The sequence below is a fragment of the Phaenicophaeus curvirostris genome, chromosome 13 (assembly GCF_032191515.1).
Source record: "Phaenicophaeus curvirostris isolate KB17595 chromosome 13, BPBGC_Pcur_1.0, whole genome shotgun sequence".
NCBI classification, from domain to species: domain Eukaryota; kingdom Metazoa; phylum Chordata; class Aves; order Cuculiformes; family Cuculidae; genus Phaenicophaeus; species Phaenicophaeus curvirostris.
Genome location: NC_091404.1, coordinates 12244691 through 12269853, shown reverse-complemented (window position 1 = coordinate 12269853; position 25163 = coordinate 12244691). Strand labels below are relative to the sequence as shown.

The window sequence follows — 25163 nt, the reverse complement described above, 5'->3', positions numbered from 1 at the left end:
ATATTCATGTGCAGTATATCCAATTTTCTTCTTACATTATGTTCACTGCTGAAATAGGTGCAGTCCCAAGTGTATATATATGCTGAAAAGTCCTCCTCTGAGAGCCCCAAAAAGTGCCTAATTATCAGATGTGCACCCTGAACACAGGGAACTACCAAGAGGCCACCTCTGTTAGACAATCTCTTGTCTTTACAGACTACCCCAAGGTCATCCTGAAGGTATATAGAATTTGCTTTACTTCCCTAAAGACAGTTCATGTACCACACCCTGACTGGAGGTATTAATGACTTTTTAATCCAAACCCAAATAAAAATACCACCAACTCAAAACCACGTGGTGGTGTGTGTTCCTACACAAAATACTCACAACTAAGTTGCTGCAGCCTTTTGCTCAGCTGCCCCTTGTGTGTGAATCCAACTCAGTAAACTTTTGGAAACAAGTGTTCGTGTTTGTCTTTTGTAATGGTCTTCACTGAAACCTGTATGGATGTCATAATAATAAATGTAAAATATTCCACGTAGCAAAGCTTATCCCTGAAAAAACTTCAGAGTGTGCGTGAGTTCTGAGAAATGAATTACCTATCTCTGGAAACATTCAAGGTTAGGTTGGATGGGGTTTTGAGGAGCCTGATTGAGTCAAAGATGTCCCTGCTTACTGTAGGGGGGCTGGACTGGATGACTTTCATGGTCCCTTCTAATCCAAACCATTCTATGATCTATTATCCATGATTGGCAGAGGTGGCTATGTATTTTTAAATCACAGAGGAAGCCAAGACTCCCCTCGGAGCCCAGTAAGAAGAATTCTGTGTGTATCTCTTATTAGGTTGACCTCCATCATTGCCCCCAGCATGAGCAAACTATTTTTGGAGGCCCCCCAGTCATCTCTAGAGTTGATAAGGCGCCAGGAATGGATTTAGTCCTTTTGTAAGATGACAATGCTAATTTACCATTCCTATCATTAATAGCTCTCCCACGCTTTTCTTTCTTCTTTTTATCTCCAAGCCTGTGATTTAATTCCCATCAGCCCCATAGAATCATAGAATGGTTTGGGTTGGAAGGGACCTTTACAGGTCATCCAGTCCAACTCTTCTGTAGTAAGCAGGGACATCTTCAACTGGATCAGATTGCTCCAAGCCCTGTCCAACCTGACCTTGAATGTTTCCAGGCAAGGGGCATCTGCCACCTCTCTGGGCAACCTGTGCAAGTGTTTCACCACCCTCAACGTGAAGAATTTCAGCCTAATAACTAGTCTAAACTTCTTTTATTTTAAAACCATTACCCCTTGTCCTATCACAACAGGCCCTGCTAAAACGTTTCCCCCCCATCTTATAGGCCCCTTCTAGCTCTGTCCTCTCCCAGATGCAGCAGGGGTTTGTCACAGCAGAGCTGCCTGTGGCCTGGCCTAACGACCGCCCTGCACGGGCTGCCTGGCACCGCTGCCCACCTGGGAAAAGACCTCACCTGGACTCCTGTGTCCAGTTCTGGAATCCCCAAAATAAGAAGGATACGGAACTGTTGGAACGGGTCCAGAGCAGGCTACGAAGATCATTATAGGAACGGAGCACCTCCTGTAAGAGGACAGGCTGATCGTTGGGGTTGTTCAGCCTGGAAAAGGCTCTGGGGCACCCTCAGAGCAGCTTCCAGTACCTGAAGGCTGGGGAGGAAGTACAGGAAAGGTGAGGAGGGACTTTACAAGGGCACGAAGACAGGATGAGGGGGAATGGCTTTAAATTGGAGGGGGGAAGATTTAGATTAGACATTAGGAAGAAATTCTTCACACAGAGGGTGGTGAGGCCCTGGCCCAGGCTGCCCGGAGAAGCCGCGGCTGACCCATCCCTGTCGAGGGCCAGGCTGGACGGGCCTCGAGCAGCCTGGGCTGCGGGAGGGAAGCAACCGGATGGGCCTTGAACTCCTTCCCAACCCAAATCATTCTACGGTTCCGTCACCGCTCCCGCCGGCCCCGCCCCCCCCCCCGCATCCCCCGCCGCGCGGAAGCGGCTGGAGGCGGGGCGGAAGCGCCGGGGCTGCGCGGCCTCGGGGCGGCACTACGCATGCGCGACAGGCGGGGCTCTCTCTGGGCCGGGCTGCGCCTGGTGCGCATGCGCAAGAGGAGGTGCGGTGCCGGCGAGCATGCGCGGAAGGAGCCGTGGTGGCTGCGCCCGCGGGCCGCGCGAGCCTGTGCGCATGCGCAGAGGGCGGGGAGGAGAGGCCCGGGGGCTGCGCGGCGCTCAGCGCGCATGCGCGGGAGGGGCGCGGGGGTTTGAAATGCGCAGCGGTTGGAGCTGGAGTCGGTGCTGGAGGCAGGTAACGAGGAACGGGACAGGACTGAGGGGAGGAGAGGAAGGTGAGGGTGAAAAAGGAGGGAAGGTGAAGTCTTACGAGGAGCGGCTGAGAGAGCTGGGGGTGTTTAGCCTGGAGAAGAGGAGGCTGAGGGGAGACCTCATTGCTCTCTACAACTACCTGAAAGGAGGTTGTGGAGAGGAGGGAGCTGGGCTCTTCTCCCAAGTGACAGGGGACAGGACAAGAGGGAATGGCCTCAAGCTCTGCCCAGGGGAGATTTAGGCTGAACATGAGGAAAAAAATTTTCACAGAAAGGGTCATTGGGCACTGGCAGAGGCTGCCCAGGGAGGGGGTTGAGTCACCTTCCCTGGAGATGTTTAAGGGCCGGGTGGACGAGGTGCTGAGGGACATGGGTTAGTGATTGATAGGAATGGTTGGACTCGATGATCCTGGAGGTCTTTTCCAATCTAGTCATTCTGTGAGAAAGGAGGGAAGAGGGAAAGGGGAGAAGGGGGAAGGGCAGGTAAAGAGAAGGGTGCTGTGCCCCGTGCCTCCACTGAGGGCTTAGTGCTGAAGGGGTCACTGCGAGTAAAGCAGGCATCCCGGCCTGTCTGCTCTGTTCCCAGGGCTGATGGCAACCCCTTCCCCACCAAACCTCTCTGGTAGAATTCCTGTAAGACAAAAATAAGAGAAAATAACAAAGCTGTGTAAAGCAGGCGCTAAGGTATCTGTGTGAAAGCTGCTGTTATGTCCCTGAGTGTGGTAGCTGAGACCTGTCAGATCTATCTGCTTCCTGAGCCTCTTGCCGCCTGCTGGGACCGTGCCAGAGGCAACAAGCAGGGTTCCAGAGCTCTTGGGGTTTTCTGCAGCTTTACATATCAGTCTGGGTCTTGTCAGTCTATGGTTGCCGTGGAATCATCACCATTTTGAAGCATCTCCATTGTTGTGATGTTTGCAATCGCTCCGCTATTCAAATTTGCCCAGAGAAGTTGTGGCTGCCCCCTTCCTGGAATTGTTCAAGGCCAGGTTGGATGAGACCTTGAGCAGCCTGGTCTGTGGGAGGTGTCCCTGCCCATAGCAGGGGTGTGGAACTGGGTGGGCTTTAAGGTCCCTTCCAGCCTGACCCGTTCTATGATTGTTGATCACTGTCATACAGAGCATCTCTGTAGAAGTTGTGATGTGCTTGGTGTTGCCTTTCAGTTGCACCAGGGGTGCATCGCAGCTGAGGTCAGGAGAGCCATTTTTCAACATGAGTGTATGGATCCTGTCAACCTGCGTGAGGTCAGAGGGGGTCCTGACACTGCTGGCCAGGGCTTTATTCTGGGGATGCTACGCAGGGAGGTTGATGATAAACAAACCTATGGGAAAATGGGGGTGATTCTAACTTCTTAAGGAAGCGAGGGCTGAAGACCGATGATGAATTGAAAATTATTCTTGTTTATTGTGTCAGGAAAACTGGGAAGCAAAAGATACATTCTAGCAATCCGGGGGCATGCATACATATGCAAAAAATCCAGGAAATTGTGGCAAAATTTCACATTTTGTGGATAAAAGGTTGATCTCCTTGGCATATTGAGGAGAAAAATTTTACTTTTCCTGGCTGTATTTCACCCAGAGATGGGTAGTTCTGCAGGGTTGGTAGCTCTTGTGCTTCACTTGGAAGTTTACCAACATTTCCTCTATTTTTCAATCCTAGCTGCTAGATTTCTACCTAGGTGGCAGAAGAATCTAGTTTTTGTAAAATAAGATGACAATGTATTCTTGTGATCCTTTAAAATGTTACTTTGCGGGAAGTCATGACCTGTTGACTGATTACATTGGCGTACACAACACAAGTAATGAAACTGATAATGCGTTTATTTTGTATCTGATCAGTTTCTATACTTGTGTTGTATATACCAATATAAGCTCAGAAGAAAATTATTTACTGTTTACTGTGTTTTGCTACTTTACTTTTATGTTAAGCTTTGGATCAGACCACTATACTAAATCTTATCAGCTATTTTTTAAATTTTTGTGTGATTTTTTTTTTCTTCCCTTTTAATGAAAGAATGGAGTTTTGATGCACCGTTGTCTGATCTTTCTGGGCGCAGGTGGCTCTAAATGATTTCCTCTGAAGCTACTCTGTTACGTTGTGCAGGATCCTTCTAAAATCCCATCGTCAGAAAAATAAATTTTTTTTTTCTGTCAGGGAACCGGCTCTCTGGTTTTTGAGCTGTTGGAAGTTGATCTGTTTTCCTGCCCCTTTGTAAAGAAGGATTGAGACCTACATGACAAATGAGTAAACTTCTCCAGTCTCAACCACGAGCCTGAAAAGATGGAGCGAAGACCGAGTTCTAAGACCCCAAAGCGGCCTCCTTTAGTTCAGCATAAAAATCAAACTGATCTCTCAGCCTGGCGAAAAGGAGTGAGAACTCATCCTGAAAAAGGTGTCAAAAATCATCAAACTCCTAACAACCAGAAAAAGGAGAGCAAGCAGGACTCCCTTGAACAAGCTTTGAGCTACTTTGAGAGTGGTAAGAACAACTTTAAGGCAAGTTACCTAGGATTGAAAAGATAAATGCATCCTTAACAATATTAATTTGAAAAATATCCAATTTTACCTGCCATTTTCCCTCTTTAATGCCTGAGATTTGTAATATTTTTTTAATGTCTTGAAAGGCTTTTCCTTTCTGTTACTAAATAAAGAACCCAACCAAAAGGAGTATATGTAGGGACAGTTCAGAAAAGTTTGAAGTAGTTCATTTTCAGTTCAGAAGTTGTTTCATCCTTATATTTGTGTCTTTTTTTTTTTTTCTCCTAGTTGAAGGTCACGTTTCGCTGAAAAAGAACAGTGTTCTGCAGGAAAGCTTGACTACTGTGGAAACCATTGCCCTGCAGAGAGGGTTACCCCCTGAAGCATTCAACATATTGCTAAATGTGGCACTCAGTGGCAAACTTGGTAAAATGTTTATGTACTGCTAGCATGTCTTGTGAACGTCTCTCTCCCCTCTGATCAAACCGATTTGAGATACTGAGTTTATGGTGATGGTATGGTTGGGTACTTCAGCATTAAATTAACCTTTCTGGAATGCTTCAGTGTGATTTCTGAGTTCCTGCTAAAAAAAACTCAGTTCGTGCTGTAGGAGAGTGATACCCAGAAAAGTATTATGAGTAGTTACAAATGTTTTTTGAACATTTGTATGAAAATTGCAGGTCTCTCAAAGGCTCATGGTGTGTCCTTAGCAACCATTGTGTATTTCCATTGTCGTAACTTTGTGTAGTCTTCCTTTCCCTAAGATCAAAATAATTGAACAAGCTGACATAATTTTCTTAGTGAAACTAGCTGAAATCAAAATGTCATCCTAACAATCGGTTCAGCTGGATCAGTGCAGCCCTCCTGCAGCTTTCTTAGATATGGTACCTGCCATTTATACTTCTAAATAATGAGATATTTGATGAAAAAAACCTAAACTTTCTTTTCTCTCCAATCCAAGAGGAGCACACAGGATTCTTCCTCCATTCTGCAAATAGTTTAGTGCTCTTCTTGATTTAAGATTACTAGCTTGTCTCCAGAACATGAGTCTACTAGTGTCTGGCTGACAGTCATATACCCTTTTTCTGAAAGAATTGTTTGTTTAATGTTACCAGAAAGTCATGTTAGTTTTGGTTGTCTTGCCAAGAGTCTAAGGGCTGTTTCAGTACTAAAATACTTGATATCCCATTTTCTTTCTTTAAGCTGGAAATAAATACTTAACTTTCTGAAGTCTAGGTTCTTGTGCACTTTTACTTTGAGCAACAAAACTGTGAATAATCTTGTCCAGAGGTAATTTTGAGCTAAGCTGCGAGACCACATCAAGGAACCTGGTACGTGAGCACCATCTTACTTTAAATTGTTTGTTTTCCAGCTGATACAGTGAATATTCGTTTACTGAAGAGCCTGATTCCAGCCTCAGTAATACCAGAGACTTCTGTAGTTTCGTCTATATCTTGGCTTTGTGTCAGCAAATGCTCAGACAAAGTCCAGGTAATTTACTAAATATTTACAGTAGTTCTTTCTTCTCCACAGGTATGATGAGGACGGATTATTTTAAGCAAGCAAAAATCCTAGGATTTTCATGTACAAGGTTCTTGCACTGTAACTTAGAAAGATTGTCAGAGACACTCCACTGCTGGAAGGGCAGTGGGAACCAAGGAACATTAAGTGTGAGAGGAATTTGCATAGTTCCTGCTTGTTTTGTATCTCTGAATTCCTTAGGCATGGTTCCTCTACCTTGTCCTTGAAAGTGGCATGTATCCTTAATGACTGTTTCTCTTAAATTGGCTGGTAACTGCTCTGTCTTGCTTTTGGCCATTCATTAATGTAATATGGCTTTTTTTCGTATCTCCAGGTGCTTTTTTTAAAATGGCTGATCACAGTGTTTGACTTCATTGATCACAAGGAACAAATTCGTGCCCTCTATGGTTTCTTCTTTTTCCTCCTGCAATATGAGAGGATGGTAAGGAGAGCTGAAAATTATATGGAACTGACCAAATAAACCTAAATGTTCATTAATAGTGTGCATAGTAATGCTAGAATGAATCCAGAGTAGCTGTTGGTTAGAGAACTCTCTCTGATGGCTGAAATGTTTCTTTTTTAATTTTGCATTCCAAGTTTGTTGGGTAATTCAGATTCAGAAACAGTGAAGTACTGTAGGTTTAGTTTAGTTGCAGTGCTGTGGTCTGTCTGTTCAAGCATATTTCCAAGAATTGCTGCTCTGCATCTGAGTGACAGTATATTTTGTCTAAATTCCCAAGAGTAACTACGACACTGCAGTCTCTGGGATTGCTTTTATGTCAGACATGGGTAGGAGAAGTCTCCCGCTCCTGGGGAGAAACCTAGTGGGCACACCTCATGCAAAAAGAAAAAAACCTTTCAGACAAATATTTATTTAAAGGCGAGAAACTCTGAATGCTCTTCTACTTAATTGATTTGAAGTGTAGCTTAAATGAGAACAAGCAGTCAGGAGATTTCTGCTACATGGCAACTAAAATCCAGGTGCTGGAATGTTAAAATATTTGTATCCAGTCCATATTGAGATGATCTTGGCAGTCATATTAGGTATGAAATTATTAATATTCTTTCAGGTTAGGATATTTTGTGGTTGAGGCTTTTAAAGTTCTCAAAGTTCTGAGTTACATTGCTGGCAAAGTTTTTAATGGTTTTGTGCTAACATTAATTACAATGTTTTATTAAAACTGGATTCAAGTTCTTGCTGTTTAAATAGCATTTTTAGGCATGATGGGGCAATTGGAAAGTGCAGCAGCGTTGATGTGAACAGCCTCAGCTGTAGCTAGATGTTCTAATGCATTATTTTGATTCAAAGATGGCTTTCCTCTTGAAAATGTAGTTGTACTTTTTACTGCGGACTTCTGAAATATCTAAACCATGTTTCGAAAAGCAATGTCCAAGCTTGTTACATAGCTTGACTACCTTAGGGGCTGCTCATAGTACAATGTTTCTAAATAAGATTCACATATGTGACATTTAAAAATGTGCTACTTCCCAAGGGAAGGAAGGTGGGGATGGAGTGGTGACTTGAGGCAGCCAGCTGAAAGAAACAGTATTTGCTTTGAAGCCTGCATGTTGCTTTTAGTGTATCCTGGTTAGCAGCCTGCACCAGCAGGATAGTTCATTGCTGCCTTGTTTTTTGCAGTGCCCGTACGCCTGCCACCTGCTCTACCTGCTGACCAGGAAAGAAAATGGTGAGTCTGCCCACTGGTATGAGGTGGAATACTGTTCTGTCTTACTGTTTGCTGGCACTGCCTTTCATTCCAACGGAGCTGATACAATAACTAGCCCATATCTTGCTTTTAAGGCAAGGACATGTGAGTTCAGCCTGATATGTAAAATGCTTTTTGAGTAGGAAACTGTCTGTTGCCTAGAAATCACTGACTGGTTCTCCTTGCCTTCTGTAATAAAAGTGATATTGCATCTTAGCTTAAGCGTTTGCTGCATTGTTTTTTAAATCCATTATGTTCTTCTTCTATGTCCAGTCAAGCCTTTTCGGATTAGGAAACTGCTTGATCTCCAAGCAAAAGTGGTGAGTTTATTTCAAATCTTGTAGAGCTTGAACTGTGGTCAATACTGCAGTTCGAGTCTTGTGTCCTTGCAGAATGGAGAAGAGTGGCTAGTGTCTCAGGACAGGTTTGGGCTTAGAATTGTATGTTGTATGTTTGTAGCATCAGGACTTCTCTGTCATGCATGTACACCCCTAATTTCTATTTGTGTTTCGTCAGCACGTTCAATGACGTGCACAAAGCTGTATATTTTATGGCTGGATGTGGTAAAATCTCTGAAGCAGGAGGAAGCTTCATTTATCTATTACTATCTTTATTTTTCTGTTCTTCTTCCTTTTTCAAGTAGTATCAAAACCATCTGGGAAATATGAAATCATAGAGGATTTTGCTCCCTTTTTTGTAAGAAAAAAATGTAGCTTTACACTTCTGGAGCATTTAGACGGCCGATGACATTTTTCATAGTTTTGATTGTTAAATTCCTTATAATTAGTTGTAACTTCAGAAAGTTCCTTCAATCCCCTTCCTATGGTATTTCATTGATAGTTTCTCTTTTTCCTTTCATTTTCAGTTGATCATCTATGGTTACTTACTGACATGTAGCTTTAGAAAGCTTTTAGTAATCACTTTTTTTTTTCTTCTGGAATACAGTATTCAGTTTCTGTATTAAAAACAAAACCTCACATGTTTTTCCTCTTGTTTTGTGGTTTGCCAGGGAATGCAGTCTTATCTGCAGGCTCTACTATCACTTTACAAATTCTTCTGTCCTGAGCTAGTGACCATAACTCTTCCTGGGAAAACGAAGGTAAGGAATTAGATTTAATCTCTTTGGAACCAGTGCTTATGACAGTATTTGTACTAAGCTTTCCATTTGAGTGATAGCATGATTTAATGATGGAGATTAATTCTGTTCCCAGTTTTCACTGAGTAAAATCAGGTTTAGATGAGGATTCCTTGCCTTGCATTTTGCTTCCTCTTCAGCACAATGAGATGATTTGGAAAGGAATGGCATCTGTCTTTATTCTAAGAGGCTTACTTTAATCCTCCTGTTGGTGTTGCTGCTGTTTTTCACTTGTTTCACACAAGCTAAGTTCTTCAGGAAACAAACATTCTTATTTATACAAGGCATTGTCCAAACTGCTGACTTTTTCAAGTACAAGTAATAATAGAATTCAGTAACTTCCCACTTGTAAAGTCTGTCATAGGAAAGAAAAAAAATGAGGAAAAATAGGTTAAGCTGATTTGCCAGAGCCTCAAGGTAGTAGCAAAGAAATGACTCTGCCTTTAGAGAGGCGTATGTGTATGCTTAGCTCTTTGACCAAGTGGAATATGTATAAGAGAAAATAGTGGCAGGCGACACCTAAATTCTGCAACAGATTTTTTTTTTTTGTACTTCAGTGGGCTAGACTTGGGGTTTGGGTTTGTTTTTAGAGGAGCCATTTAACTTATAAGTAGGCAACTTCTTTTTCTAAAAAAGAGACAATTTCCTTCATTCCAGTCTGCTTGTGTACTTATATTGCTCTACATATTTAGACTTTGCATGGTGCTGCACAGTAGTCTGTTAGAGAATTTGCATCCTTTTGGCGTGTACAGAAGAAAAGTAAATAACATTGTTCTTTTTTTGGTGGGTATCACTCTTGCTGAATTTGGGAAGCTTTCTTAGTAACTTGATAAACCTACTTTGGTCATGTTTTATTTTAATGTATACTTGAGATTTACTCTTTGAATTGATGATTAATCTGAGTGAGGGTTATAAATCAGAAGTGCTGGAGATCTGAAAAAGGGGACATCCTCTCAGAAGGAAATAAAAGCATAACTGTTGAGCTATAGTTAAAAGGTAATAAAACCGATGAATGACGAGAGTTCTGTGCTGTGAAACCTAGCCTTGTGGTCTGTTGATCAGTTTTGAGTGTGTCTATATCACTGTGTTGATGTTTATCAGAACAGAAACCAGTCTTTTAGCTGCTATGTCTTTGTTTGACTTCTTGCCTAGATGTCTGATTGATGTTTTCAGATTTTCTTCAAGAATCCAGGTGGCCTGTGGAAAGCAGCAATCAACGCAGTAAGGCAGAGAAACCAGGAAAACTCTGCAGTGTCCTGGCCACTGTTTTTAAGCACAGCTCAAGCTCAGTCACGAAAAAGGGTAGGTTATGAGTCTAAGGTAGACCCTAGAAGGTGCCAAGCATCTGTTTTCATTATGAATATTGGCAAATAAAGGATGTGAGACTATTTCAACGCTGGGAAGGGTGGAGTAACTATATAGCAGCATTCCCATTATAATGAAAGCCTGGATTCCTTTTTTGCAAAACAGGGTTTTTATAGGAACACTGGTCACAAGTGTATTTGATTGCTTTGGAAACTAAGCCATTGTGAATTCATCTGTCTTTCTTTTCTACAGAAGTGGAATAGCCAGCTGATTCTACCTGCAAGCAGTGCAAACAAAAATATTTTAGAAAAGGACAGGGGAAAGAACAGCGTTTCTCTGTTGAGTATGAATGAGTCTTTTCCAGTGGAGCAGTTGCAGACCTTTTCTCAGCTCCTACAAAATATCCACTGCCTAGAGGTGAGTTTCAGGAAGGACTCAGTAAGCTCACTGAATGTTTTGAGATTCCAAAGGATATTCTTCTATGCCCTGATTATTTGTGAATAGCATGTGGGCTACCTAGTTCTGACAGCATCTAGTCCTACCTGGGGGTAATGGATGAGTCCAGGATGTGGCCTTTTTGCTGATTAAAAGGACCGGACAACTCTGATAAAATGAGAATGTCTGGCAGTTTGCTGATGTAAATACTGAATAACTTTTTTATTGATTTCTCTTGTAGTTACCTTCCCGGATGGGTTCAGTGCTAACAAACCCTTTTTTGCTTCACTACATGAATTACATCGAAGATGAATCTGTTCACTTGAGGCTCTACTATTGGATGGACCAGACTCTGCAGGAAGGTAGGAACTTGCCTCCCTATCGTGCAAGGTAATACTGAAGGATATCTGAGACTTTTCACCATTCAATAATGGTACTTTGCTGTTCAGATTTATAGCAATAATCAGATGGTGTTAAAAGAACTACTGGAGAACTGAATTTAGTTTCTGATTATGCTTGTTCTTGCTGTGCTCAAATTCAAATACAGTGTTCTCTCCTGTTTAGAATGCACCTGGTGTGTAGCTGATAATTACCAACATGAAAAAGAATTCAAGGACTTCTTGGAAACTATCTACAAGGCAGAGTGTTTCTTGCAGGTAAGAAACTTCTGTTTTGTGGAAGAAGGATTTCTGAAGTCTTCTCTTAAAATACTTTTGGGACTTGTGTGTTTCCTGTAGTATCTCTGAGACGTGGTAATGTCTCAGGTAATAAATATACATATTCCTGTATATAGCGAGTCAATATTCTGACAATGGCCTTGTTTTCTGCAGGAAAGATAGTTCAAGAATGATAATTATAATGTCCTGATGTATTGTATGGCAAGCATGAGGTGTAAGCTTCTTTCTCTAGGATGAATAGAGCATGGCAAGGTGCAGGCATATGAGATGAGTTTTTGAATGTTCATCTGCTTTGTAGGAGGGTTTTTCTTCCTGTGAAGAATTCCTGTATAGGAGTCTTCCTCTCTGGGATGGCTCCTGCTGCCGGTCACAAGTCCTCAGACTTCTGAGTTGGATGCCCCTCAGAGACTTCTCTGGTATGTGTTGCAGATCCTTTGGCTGAGGTTGGACAGTGTCTTATCTTATGGGATAGGTTTTGTGCACAGTCATGCTGTTTTCTAATTTATTTCAGAAATCAAATCGCGACTCTGTGATCCCCTGGCACAGCTCTTCCTGACGTCGTCCCTTTACTTTAAGGTAATTTAAGTGAATGCTGTGGCTGTTTGCCTCTAGTTGATATTGCTGTCTGCGCTTGTGTCAAGTGTAGCAGTCTGAGGGATTTTAAGGGGAACTTCTTTTGGGGAATTCTGTGCCCAAGTGAGGGTAAAATATATACTTCTAACATAACTTCTTTGGGGATCTAAGTGCCTTTTTGACTGGAATTAACCTGGGCATTGGAAATAAAAAGAACAGGCAGCACATAAGACAATATTTGGTTTGTTTTATTGCAATTTTAACTCGGTATTTGCAACTCTCATTCTCCAGGGAAAGCTATGTAATAATGCATACATTTGGTTCAAGGGAACATGCAATTATCTTGCTGTTGTTTGTGGTCCTGAGAAACTCATGAAATCTTTCCCTGTATACATCAATTCTTCTGGCATTTTTTTAGTATTATTCACTTACATAAATTGTCATTAGCCTGTTTTCTTTTTGCCTCTTGCAGTGCAGTGTTCTTGAGAGCCTGAAAGAACTGTTGCAAAACTGGTTAAATTGCTATGCGATTCATGAAGACTCAGAGTCTGACTTTCAACGCCATCTCTTGTAAGTTGGTCTGAAATGAATGCAATATGGTGTTCTATGCGTTGTTCGCTAGTGTATTTAGATTTGTATTTTAGCCCTATTACTTAGCATAAAGGTCATCTAAAAGTTTAATGCAGCTGTAATGTTTGTGCTGTACTGTGAGCTACCTTGTCAATCATGTTCTTTCTCTTTAAAAGTATTTCTGTTGATACTGAGAGTTGAAATGCCCAGAAGTCAAAACCCTTGTAACACTGACAGTGTTGAGAAGGATATGTTACTGGGTGTGTTGGAAAAACAAATATATGTTGTGGAATGCTTGATGGGGCAGAAGGATAAACATCTATTTCTTTTTTTACCGCTTTTCCTTTTTTATTGCATGCTAATGTTGCTCTATGTCATTGCAGGAATACCACATTCTCTGGAGTAGTTGATACGGTGGCTGAACTGATCAGCTTTGTTGGACATATCTCCACTGTTGCGTTGCGCTTGGAAAAAAATTCTATGTTATTGATGTATTTCATCCTGAATTTCTATAAGGCTGTATGTATCCCATTCATTTTGGCTTTTAGAATCAGGCTGTTAGCATTTTTTTTAAGCTATAACATGAAAACACCTTTCTCATTAGGAGTTTACAGAACTTTGTGACTACATGCAGGGATGTTCCAAGTACCTGGTAGATCCTACAGGTGACAAGTCCTGCTGTTGCATCCAAGGGTGGAACTAAACACTGCTGAAAAGTGGTTGCTCTTATGTCAGAGGTGAACTGTGGAAGGAGAAGTAACAAGATAGTCTAACATGCTTTTTTTAATGCTAATGTATAGAAAAGAACAATGTTCAGTTTAATTAAAAAGATAATCCTGATTTTTTTTTCCTTAAATGTTCCCTTAAATGAAGGTTTTTTCCCTCAGTTTGTCCTGCAGACAAAAATGAGCATTATCAAACAGGCCTAAGCCGATTCTCTAGTTTCCTCATGCCCTCTCTAGATGTGCTTATTGCCTTGTGAGTTCCAGCCATGCTGTTGCTGCTCTGACAATTTGGATAAATTGTGAAGAGTTGAAAAAACATTTCTATGATCCAATTGTAACTAAAATGTCTGTTGAAAATGCCCAAAACTAACGGGCAGCCACAGCTGGATAAGACAGTGTGTTTAAAATAAGTAAATGATCATTTTATGGGAGTGTACAGAGAATCATGCACCCTTTGATAGATGATTATTGGTGCTCTGGCAGACAGCTAGGATTTGAGTTTTTTCTTGGTGTTTTGCTTATGTTTTTAGAGCTCCAGAGATTTCTAAAATCATGCAGCTGAGTTTAGATTTCTGAAAATGCCAGTAAATCAGTTACATACATGTATCTGCCTGTACCCTACGTGGTAATAGCTGTGTTGAGGGCAAGAGGAAAGGTGAAGGTCTGGCAAACATTCTAAACGTGGGTCTGATAATACACCCATGTTATATGGCCGTATCATCTTTTCTTAGAAGAAAGCTTTATTGTGTGTTCATGCAGTTCCAGCGAGGTCAAACGGAAAGATTTAATTTCCCAGTTAGATGTATGGCCTGTTTTGGTGTGAGCAAACCAGGCTAGGAACAAGGTCAGGACTAGTGTAACCCCAGCTGTGTATGTCAGAATGATCAAAAAGATCAGAAATAAATGGCTGCTGCTTTTTTACAGGCATCTGGGTAGATTTGACTCAACAAGTACCCATGTCAAAACATATGGTGTACCTAAATGGTTGAAGCGGTGATGGAGATGTGAACTGATGAATGTGCCTTGTACTGAGAAGGCAACAAATGCAATTGCTTTACCCTGGCTTTCCCTCTTACATGAGGTTGATGGAACTGGCTGAAATGCAGTGCTGTGCTCTCTTTTGCTTTTAGATGCTTTGGGGTTTGTTAGTGGCAGTAATAATCTGCCTGGATTTGCTTCATTCCTGCAGGTGTGTGACATCTATCTGATGTACGGTCTGCCTCTGCTGATAATGCCTCCTGCTGGAGTTTTCTACCCAGCGCTTCTCAGCATGGATCCTGTCAACTTGAATCAGCTCTGCTATATTATGTACAGGTACTACAAATGGTGTGGGCTGTAGGGACTCCTCTCCTCTTCCAGTCTTTTGGAAATGAAATCTCTTTGGTGTAAACTCTGAAGTCTACTTTTTCCTACCATGCAAGGCAAAGGTGAAAGTTCGAGTTGTGCCCAGCTTTCATGATATAGGATTTGTTGGGCTGCCAGTTGGACTGGATGATCTTGGAGATCTTTTCCAACCCTAATGATTCTATGCTATGATTTTATAGCTCTAGTTCTTGCAGTTCTTGCTCTCTTTTTCAGTCTGTTATTAGTCTGTTATCCTAAATAGCAGGATTCTCACCCCTTTCCTAGCATTATACCTTTGATATGTGGAGGAAGGAGTTCCCATATTGTTTTGAAAGAACTTAATAAGCCAACTGGGATTGCTGGTAGTTAACTATACAACTTTTCACTCTTGTGCTTTAGATGAGCTTTTCCATACAAATTCTGTGCTGGACTGAGTAGGAAGCTCTTCTGCGACCTCCCAACTCTGGGAATATGGGGCTGCCTTGTGCTGCCTGCAGGTCTGAAGACAGCTCTGTTCAGCTCTGTGGGACCCAGAAATGTGGCTGCTGTTCTTGGCCTTGTTACTTCCAGTGGCCGCATCTGAGAAGAGTGGCCAATTGCTGACAGCTGGCACAGGGCTCTCCATGTGGCTTTTTCTCTAAGGAGTCTGCAGGGTTATTAACATGACAGGATGGTTTCTGGGAAATAAGAGGAGCTAGTGCTTATTATATAGAACAACTGTCAAGTTGCATTACTTCCAGTGGCTTCTGTTTCTCTGCTTAGTGAACGAAAGTCTCCCTTCTTAAAAATACACTGCATTTTTCTGCTAATTTTAAGGCTGTACCTCAGTTCTTGTGTATTGCCTTTATGAAAGTGACTGTTCCAGGCAAACAGGTCATGTCTTAATCATTTGAGAGGTGAATTTATTGGGTGCCTTCCAACTCTGCCTGGAGAGGGTGGGTCTGTGCCAAGAGATAAAATCCCTGTGAATTCTTTTAATGTTGTCTTCTTTTTTTTTTTTTTTTTAAAACCAGTAAAGTTTGATCTCTCTTGTGGAGGAAATAAGCTTTCTTAATACATCCCCTCCAGCTTTGTTTTACGTACAAGCACCTAACTTTCTCTTTTGTTTTTTGAGGTATCGAACCAACTTGGTGGCTGCAAAAGAAAATGAACTGAGTAAAAAGGTATCGTGGACAAATCTGTGTGATAGAATGGATAGAACGGACCTGAGAAGTTGGGTTGAATGGAGGAGAGGTGTTCTGAGGGCATTCTTTTAAGAGACCACTTTGAGGATGCTATTTTTTGGGTTTGTTTTCTTGTGCCTTAGGAAATACTACAGTTCAGGTTCAGTAGCCAGACGTACCAGCAGTACAACCAGTATCTATCGGCTATGGTGGGCTGTTTGTGGACATCCAATGCATTCCAGAAGGATGCTCATCCTCAAGGTCTCTGTATGGATGAAGAACTGCTGAAGAAAACTACAGTGCACGAATACAAAACCAGCTTGAACATTGTCCGCCACCCAGCCGTGTTGGGCTATGCTGTCAACTTCCTGCAGCAGGTAATGCTGCAGGCCAACATCCAGGCCTTTGCCAGCACCAAGTGTTCTGTCTTGACAGTTTCTCCGGAGAAGTGTCTTGGTGTACTGGCTAACCTGTAGAGCCACCTGAGCTTTTAAAAGCGAGAATGGCATTCCATTTGTTTCCTAGCCATGGCTCAATATGAATAGTCGCAGCATGGTTATGAAAGCACGAATGTAAAAGGCTTAGATGCGAGTTTCCACTTACAATCATTTTGAGGATAATGAAATGACTAATTCAGTAAAAGCTTCTGAATAGTGCATCCTGCCCCACAAAATATGGAGTGAGACCTAAATATTTGAACACCACGAAGTCAAGAAATACAAAGTTTAATTGTATGCAGGTGCGCACAATAGAACTTTCAGCAGTGCTTTCTGGCTCTTGCAGTAGCTTTTGAGAATTTCATTAATTCTTTTATTTAGGCTTTTATTAAAGAAATACAAGAGCTATTTCAAGTACACAAGGCAGATAATATAGTGCTGTCTCATTGTCTAGCTGTGAGTTCTGCTAGTACTCTCTCAAGTTCCGGGTGGCTGTCCTGTGGTGGCCGTCCTGTGTTCAATGTAGCTACTGAATAGTGGATGCAGCAGCTTGCTGGAATTGTTATTGCTCCAAGATGTTGATGCTGCTTGGAGAAATCGGCTTTGCAGCCTATCCAAGGGGTGCACAAGGATGCTGTTTTGTGGTGAGGAATGCTGGTGGACTGAAGGCATGTGTAAGTGTGGCTCCTGCAAGGAAGCAAGGACAACCTGAGGTTGAAGTTAAAGCAAATAATGCTGGATAGGAACACTTTGCAAGTTTGACATCGTTTATATATTCAGTGTCCTGAATCTAAGCAGTTTGTATCTTACTACTGATTAAACCCTAGTCTTGTCTCTGCCAGAGGAGGCTTTTATATTTTTGTTGTATACAACTTCTTTCCTTGGTCTTCCTGCTGTTGTAGCAGGAGTAGTCTTTTATATCTTCTGTTTGTCTTTGCTGCTCTGAGGCTTCCTGATTCTTCTTTAACTTTTGTTAGTAAAGAGGTTTCCTACTGCAGAACCAAGAAAGATTTTTGCTATCGTTAAGACACAGGTGTGTCTTAAGATGGGAAAAAGCATCTAGCTGCAGTGCCATCTTTTCTTAACCACTTCAGCGCTGAGCACCAGAGGGCACTGCTCTGCAGCACACCTGGTAACACAAGCAATAATCTAAATATCAGTAGGTTCTCCCCTCTTGCTCTTTCTCATTGCTGGGTATTAGCTGCATAATGCTTTCAGGGTTAACTTTTACACTGTGGAGAGACAATGGCTCTAGATACCTATAAATATTCACTGTTATCTAGTAATGCAACAGCATAGGGCAAGAGGGTCTCCACGTTTCCTTGCCACATATGGATGTAGTATGATACTGGAAGCCTGTTCTGGAGCATAGTTAAAAATGTCTGAATTTCTCTGCACACCTGCTATTGCTTGTTTAGGAGGGGATTAAGCAGAGGCCCAGTGACTCTGGACATACTTTTTTTGACTTGATACTGTTTTTATTTCCTTTCCCTAAGGCTTGGCCAGATGATACCAGCTTCAACTTCAGTTTAATTAAGGTAAGGTTTCTTGTTTTAGTGAAGTGAAAACAGGCAGTTTTCAGTGCCTGTGTAGAAGAGGATGAGGTTCATTAATATTCACAAATTCTACAAGTGCTCTATAAAAATTTTGGAAGGGAGAAAACTCCAGCTGTAGACTTGTGTTCAGTCTCCTAACAAGGACAAACATGAGGACACCAACACGTGAGAATTTACATACCTAGCCATCTGTGGGTTCTGGTCTGAGGTTTTTATAGATTTCCTTCATGAGTCACTGCAGTATCAGTATGATGCTGTTTATTTTTCTCTGCTGGCTCCAGAAAAGGTTATTTTTTTGGTGTATTTGAAGCAGAGTTTTTTTATCAATGGACTTTAGTATGAAATATCTGAGATGGATGTAGCTTTGTTCTTGCTTTCAACCGTGTATGCCTGTGGGTATTTACAGATGGATGGGTGTTGTCAAAGTGTGGAAGGCGATATTTGCAGACCTTTTCAGATTGGTCTAAGAAAGAGACAAGGCTGTGTCCTGCACATCTGACTATTCTTTCTGTTTTTATAGGGAAAGAAGTGGGACTGGTACCTGGAATATCTCTATGCACAAGGTTTAAAGGGCCTGAAGCTCTTTATTGAAAGCAGCATCAATCGTGTTTCTCAGGCCTCTCGCTGGAAAGCAGGGAACGTGCAAGAGGAACCCTAGGTCTCACTGGAGCCTTTTCATCATCTGGAACAGGAAAGCTGAATGTCATGGACTCTCTCACTTGTTCTTCCTTCCTTGGAGGAGAGAAACAGAGCAATTACTGCATTTTTGTACTGACGTCTATTTTGGGGAAGTGAAGACTCGGCAGGAATTCTTAGGCTGGCTTGGTTCACTAACACTGAACCCCTTCTTCCTGCTGAAGTTCTCTGTTCTGAAACTGCTGAGCTCATCTGTTACGTATCATCTGCAGTTTTCATCCTTGTTTTCCTCTGCTGGAGTATCTGCTTCGAGCAACAAAAACTCTATCTCAAAACTGCAGTGAGCAGTGCTGCTTTGTGTATAAGTAATGTTGATCCCTGACCTGCTTTCCCTTCCTCAACAGTTGGTAATGAGAAACAATTTAATCAGCCCTTCAGGGATGCTGTAGATTTACTGGACTGGAGCCCTGGGAGTTTCCCAGTTCCCTGTTGTACTGTGAGTATGCTGGCTTTTAGCAGGCTGACCAAACTGACCTTCCTGAACTTCATTTTCATTATGAAGTTTCCAAAAGAGACTTTTTGCCAACATCCCTTACATTCTAATGCAGCTGGAAAATTTGCTGTTCGGTTGGTAGTTTATTGATTGATTAAGCACTTCCAACAGTGTTGCTGCCAGTTTTACATTTTCTATTTATAAGTGCAAATGTAGCTTCCCTTTTATGTTGCTAGCTCTGTATGTGTTGTATATGTGTACATAGATACAATTTATATTCTGTAAAATGTTTCCAACATGCCATTTTAAAGGAACTCACCTACAAAATGTATCTTCTCCTGTCACTTCATTTTAACAGACTACAATTTAGGAGGAGCTGAAATTGGGTTTCTAAAATTTGAGTGAACTGCTGTAAAATGAGGTGGTGACCACTTGAAAGATGCGTGGGGGTATATGGAATTTTATAGTGTGAATCTGTACTTTGAACCAGTAAAGGAATCGGTCGTGAGAGTGACTCTAGAGCCAGTAAGGATATGTTTGGCTTCATCCCTCGAAATCACACTGGCTGTATGTTGAGTACCATACTTCTCGACTCAAATAGGTGATCTGGTTAATATGTGTAAATATATATATTTATATTTGTATATATCTTATGTGTATATATATTCTGTCCAGGGAATAATAAAATCTTTCAGTGGAGACTTTGAAAGGAAGGTTTGCGGAGAGATCTGCTTAGACTATAGTATTGCCCTTTCTCGCCTGGCTGTGTTATTCCAGCTAGTGTGGCTGCTGCTTCTCAGTTTCAGTAAAAAGAAACAGATCTTCAAAAATTCTGATTATATTTTCTCAATGAAGGGAACCTTAAATTACAAGAGCCTCCAAGTGGATATTTCAAGATGTGGATCCAATGTGTAACCAGTTTTCTCCTCTAAAGGCTGATACTGTTGTTTTGGACTAGCTCAGTTTGTTGGCTGAGGACTATCCCAACACCATTAGCTGGAAATCCCTATCATAGTGCTGCCTACTGTTTGTTAGACTCATTAAAGGTTTTGTCTAAAGACTGAGGAAGGAAATGTTTGTAGCTCCATAGTTTTTCTATAAAGCTGCCTTTAAAAACGTATTGGAAGCAGTAGCACTTGTGCTGGAAAGCCTGTGTACTGCATTCCTTAAGGACAACTTAATCCTTAGCTTTTGTCCTTGCACTATACGATTGTCTTCAGATGCTGACCAGACTTATACTTCCATATTGCTGCACTGGGATTCTGGATAGGAAGAAGTCTGGAGGGATTGGCAGCTCTAGGAAAACACAAGGTGAAGACATGGACATAGATCTGTTTATGGCAGGCTCATTTAGTGAGGAAAGGAGCAAATACTGAATGTCTCAAAGAAGCATTTAGTTCTAGCCAGAAAGACAGAGTTCATGTTACCTAGATGCTTGTTGAAGTTTATGTGGAAGGAGCAGAGCACTGTAACATTCCTGTCAGACTGAAAGTACTTAATTTCAGTTGTGAAAGGTGCCTTGACTCTTAAGAGAGAGTGTGTGATGTATGTAAATGCATTTAAAGAGGCTTATAGCAAAGTCCTTTAGGATATATGGAATGCTGTATAGCTATTGGTCCCTGAGATCAATTTTTCTTTGAGAATAGTGTTTCGTTGAGAAAACACAGAATCATGTAATGCTGTTGCAGCATCACAAGTCTCTTATATCCTGTGTTACAGATGTTTTTAAACAAATTGTGTACAATTTTGTCATTCAAATTCACAGGCTGGATGCTTATAGGTGCAGAAGTAAAGGAACAGGGCAAGTAAATTCCATTTAATGTCAGTTTTGTGGGTCAAGGTGGCTGTTTAAACTCCTTCCTATGCAGCAAGGATATGCCTAGTATTACTGACCACTTGAGATGACTTTGAATCTTATATGCCTTGGTGATTCTTGTCGTCTTTTGCTTCTGGACGCATTTTCTTCATTTTTTCTCTAAACATCTGACTTCACTAACATTCCACTTCAATGGAAGAATGGTCCTTTTGTGGAGGAATGTGCTACTGTACCTCTTCCTTCTCCTGTGCTCCCTCCTCTTGCTCTTTACCACAGTGATTAGATGGCAAAGTTTGCAGACTGATTTCTGATACTAGCATATGCTCAAAGACTTGGCTGACTGCAGCATCTGCCCTGAGGACTAAAATGGAGCCAGGTGAGAAGATGATTTATGGCTTATGCTCAGTCAGCACCCTGGAATATTTAAGTTTAGGTTAAGCCTGTAACCTCCCTCTGAGGGGATTCAATATCTTTCACTAGAAGGAAAGAACCTGCTTTTGTGTCACTTGAGTCTGAGTGTTTTTCTCCTTTCTAGAGGATGCTGTTTCAGTGTCCAAATTTCTAGTATCAGCTGATCTCTGGGAATGCTGGCTTGTTTATTGCCTCTACATAGGTAAAAGTCAATGACTTGCTCAGATATCTGCCTGATCTCCCCTCTTAGGAGGCTTCTACATGCTTTCAGTTTGGGGGATTTGTGATATTACCAGCAGGTCAGCAGTTGCTCCAGCTCAACTACATTTGGCAGCTTTTCTAATAGCCTGTGTAGGTGCTCCCAGAAACTGAGCCTTTCCCGCTAGAAAAATCTGAATTGGGGTATTAGATAGGATTTCAAAGTATAGGGCCAGAATCCTGTCTGGGGTAGGCAGGCACAGCTTTACTAATTTCTAATGGATCTATGTTGAGTCTCACCAGCTGAACATCTGGTCCACGGTTTACACAGTCAAAGCCAGTAACCCCTCCCCTGTCAGACACATGAGCCTGAATGCATCCGAAAATGCAAACGCCTTGGGCTAGAGTTAAGCTGAATTCTTTTTCTGAAGCTGTGTGCGCATTGTGTTTCTTTTAATCATCACTTTATTTTGTGGGGAGAGACTAATTTTTGCATTTTTGTGCGTTGGACAGTGTTGCTGTCTTGGAGAGAGCTTGATCTGAAAGAGTTAATTATTTCAACCTGTTTTCAGCTGGAATGAAGAAACTGGTTCCTCTGTGTCCCTGCTTTCTATTCTCTTGTTGGCCTACTTCCCTATGCTTGCATTTTGCATTCCTAATGCTATGAATAAATCAGGACCCAAGGATTTAGAAGGTGGTACAGCCGTAGCCACTGAGAAAACCGAACCTCTGAGGCTTGTTCTGCCTCTCTAATAGCTGCTAATGGCATGCACCCGAGCTCTTCTAATAACGTTTAACTGGTACCAAAATAAATTTCACTTTGTCCCTTTTACATAATGTTTGGGTTTTGTGCCTCTGCCCAGTGCCTCTTCACTTGGCTCTCTTTGTCCTTTAGTTAAAGCTCAGTTATGAGCCCTTTGGGTCAGAGCAATCGCCTCCCAGCTGCTGTGACAAAATGGTTTATCATGAGTCTTTGCATAGAGGAGAAAAGAATAAGGGAAAATGAGGGAACTGACGTGGCTAGGAATTCATCTTCTCTGCAGAATCACAGCACAGTGAAAATCTTGTCTAGCTGTGGTCCTAGACCCTCTGATAACTTATAATTAATAATACTGGACTGCTTTTATTTGTAGTGCTGGGGCTCCTCAGAGAGTGTGTGAGGGAGCTCTTTATGTGCTCTTTAGTCAGAGGATACATCTAGTCTGGGTGAAGTACAGCAGGTGTTGGTAACAAGCTTGATCTGGAGGATGAGTACCTTGAAAGAATGGTGTCTCCAAGCATTTTCTTCCAGGAAAGATGATTTATGTTGCACTGATGGCTTTCCTTTATTATGGATCTGCTTTTTAGAGTAAAAGTAATGATTTTGGTCTCATGGTGGTTTGATTTCACCGAACTTTGCGTTTGATTAAGAAGGTCTTTTATGATGTTCTTAGCATCTAGCGATGTAGTTTTCGGCACAAGATTCCCAAGATCTGTATGGAGCTGTTAGACCTGCCTGAGTGACTCCTGAGTAAGCACAGCTGGCAAGGGAGGTATTGAAGTATATAAACAACGCTTGGTAAAGGACATATCGTGACGCTGTTTCATTCGTTTTATGGTTGGACTCTATCTTGAAGGTCTTTTCCACCTTAATTCTGTGTTTCTGTGATTTCTCTGCTTCTCAGTTTACTGTCTTGTAGGAATAAAAACTCTGCATAGCAAAGATAAAGATTAAAAAAAAAAGCCTTAATTATTTTGGCCTCTAACTTCCATTTTCAGGCTCGCTACAGTCTTACACAAAAGCAGAAATTGAAACAGTTCAATAAAAACTGGAGGTACCTTACTCAGGCTGTAAATACTACTTTAACTTTGACAGCATTTAGAAATCTGCAGGCTCAGATGGGATCCCTTTGTGCAGCTTAATGAGCAAGAATACGTCAAGCAAGTTTTGATACCTGCCAGAAACGTGACGCAAGACAGATTGCTCTAGTACAGGTTAGTGATGGGATATTAAGTCATGGTAATGTGGCTGAGCTCCTGAGCCTTAGATACTCGGTTTATGTGCAAATTACAACAGATACTTTCAAAAATTTTATCTCTGCCTGAGTCACTTGGGCTCTTCCTTTAAAGAATTCGCTGACAAGCTGCTTATGTATATGTACATTTTCATATGCAGCTGTGTCCCCATGCAGTTTGGCTCCGTCCCCTCCTGTATTTGTGCTGCTTGTAAGTCTTGAGTGTGAGCTCTGTGGGAAGAGGCTGCTCTCTGCAGGTTTTCTCCCAACCCTCTCCCTGGACTCTCTAGGCCTGTAATGCTCCCATCATGGTTTGTTGTACACGGGTCGCTAAGCAGTTTCCTTTCTCTTAGGGCACCTCTGTTCTATGTCGAAGCGAATCTTCGGCAGCTCCCGTGTGATTGCTTTCCAGCTCCTTTGTGTGCACAGCCCAGTAAATAAGGAGGGGGATGGAAAGTACATTGTAAATGTGTTTGACAGCTTTTGAAGAACAAAACGGCCCCTGCAAACCGCCTGTCTGCCTTCCCCTTCTCTCCTGCGTGTTTTTGCTTTCTTTTCTACCATTTTCTCCTCTCTCTCTTCTTTCTCCATCTCTCCCCTGGATTCTTTTAAGCTCTTTTGACACCCACCCCTCCTTCTTTCGGTGCTCACTGCTCTGAAAAGACTCCTCTCTCCCCTTCACTCCTCATTTCTAATGGTGGGGGGGGCTCTTTCAGTCTCTCTGCCAGAACAAATGAAAAGGGGGATTCATTCTGTTTCTGACTGCATGTCAGCTGTCTGCTTGTATCAGCTCTCTACGCATTCTTCCCTCTCACCCCAGGTACTGTGCTTTTAGAAAGTATCCTGCTGTTTTTCTAAATGCTTTTGGCAGGGTAGAATCTGCTTGGAAGATGTTTGTGCTTATTGATGCTAGCAAAGGAGGTACATTTATTTATTCTATATCTGTTATTTCAACAAAAAAAAAAAGGAACAGGGTGGTACAATATCTGGGCAACGATTCTTAGATTCTTCTCAAGCTGAATTTAGGGCCCCTAATTCTAATTTTGTTCCTTCTCGTTGAAAAGAGGCTCTTTGTGCTCTACTCACAAGCATGTTTGCCTGCCTAATGTACTGGAATTGATGGGCAGGTCTGTCCCTTTGTGTGAGATCTGTTCCTTCTGGCTTTCCCTTCCCAGGTACAGCAGCGTAGCCACTGTGATCAATGATCCTGCATCAAAACCTAATTACTGTCATTTGGATATGGATGGCTGTGCACAAGCTCACTTTCTCTGTTACTTCAATTAGTAGAAGACCCAGATGAGGGAGCCCTGTGTCTTGGGAAAACGGGGATTAGCAGGCTTGTGGGGAGAAACGGGATCCATTCAAGCCATAAGGGACCCTGTCTGGAATCACAAGCCTTTCACCAAACTCCTTGTTCAGCAGCTGGATCCACAAAGACACTCTTGGCTGTAGGGAAAGTGCCCCTTTTTTGTCTCTTCCCGTACTCTCCTGCCAGCAAGGATGCGCTGTCATATCTATCATCAGTCAATGTTTAGCTCTGTTCTTTGTTTTAGGCGTTTGGAGGCTGGTAAGATACCAATGACTTGTTTCCACATGTAGGACCTTCCCAGCCTTCCATGCACGATCTACATCCTGGGTTCCCAGGTAAAGTGTCATTCTCTAAAATGCTTTAAT

At 42.0% G+C, this 25163-nt stretch overlaps 1 protein-coding gene across 1 annotated transcript; it reads left to right on the top strand.

Annotated features, from left to right (window-relative positions):
- Positions 1–4448: 4448 nt before the first annotated feature.
- Positions 4449–19775, top strand: CENPI (centromere protein I). Its single transcript, XM_069867399.1, has 20 exons — positions 4449–4795; positions 5083–5220; positions 6167–6285; positions 6650–6757; positions 7955–8003; positions 8295–8341; positions 9031–9120; positions 10330–10458; positions 10714–10878; positions 11138–11258; positions 11461–11552; positions 11872–11989; positions 12085–12149; positions 12619–12716; positions 13100–13235; positions 14631–14755; positions 15900–15948; positions 16092–16325; positions 17882–17923; positions 18462–19775. Exons 1-20 carry the CDS (start codon positions 4597–4599, stop codon positions 18597–18599), a joined length of 2262 nt encoding a protein of 753 aa, XP_069723500.1. The 5' UTR covers positions 4449–4596; the 3' UTR covers positions 18600–19775.
- Positions 19776–25163: the final 5388 nt, after the last annotated feature.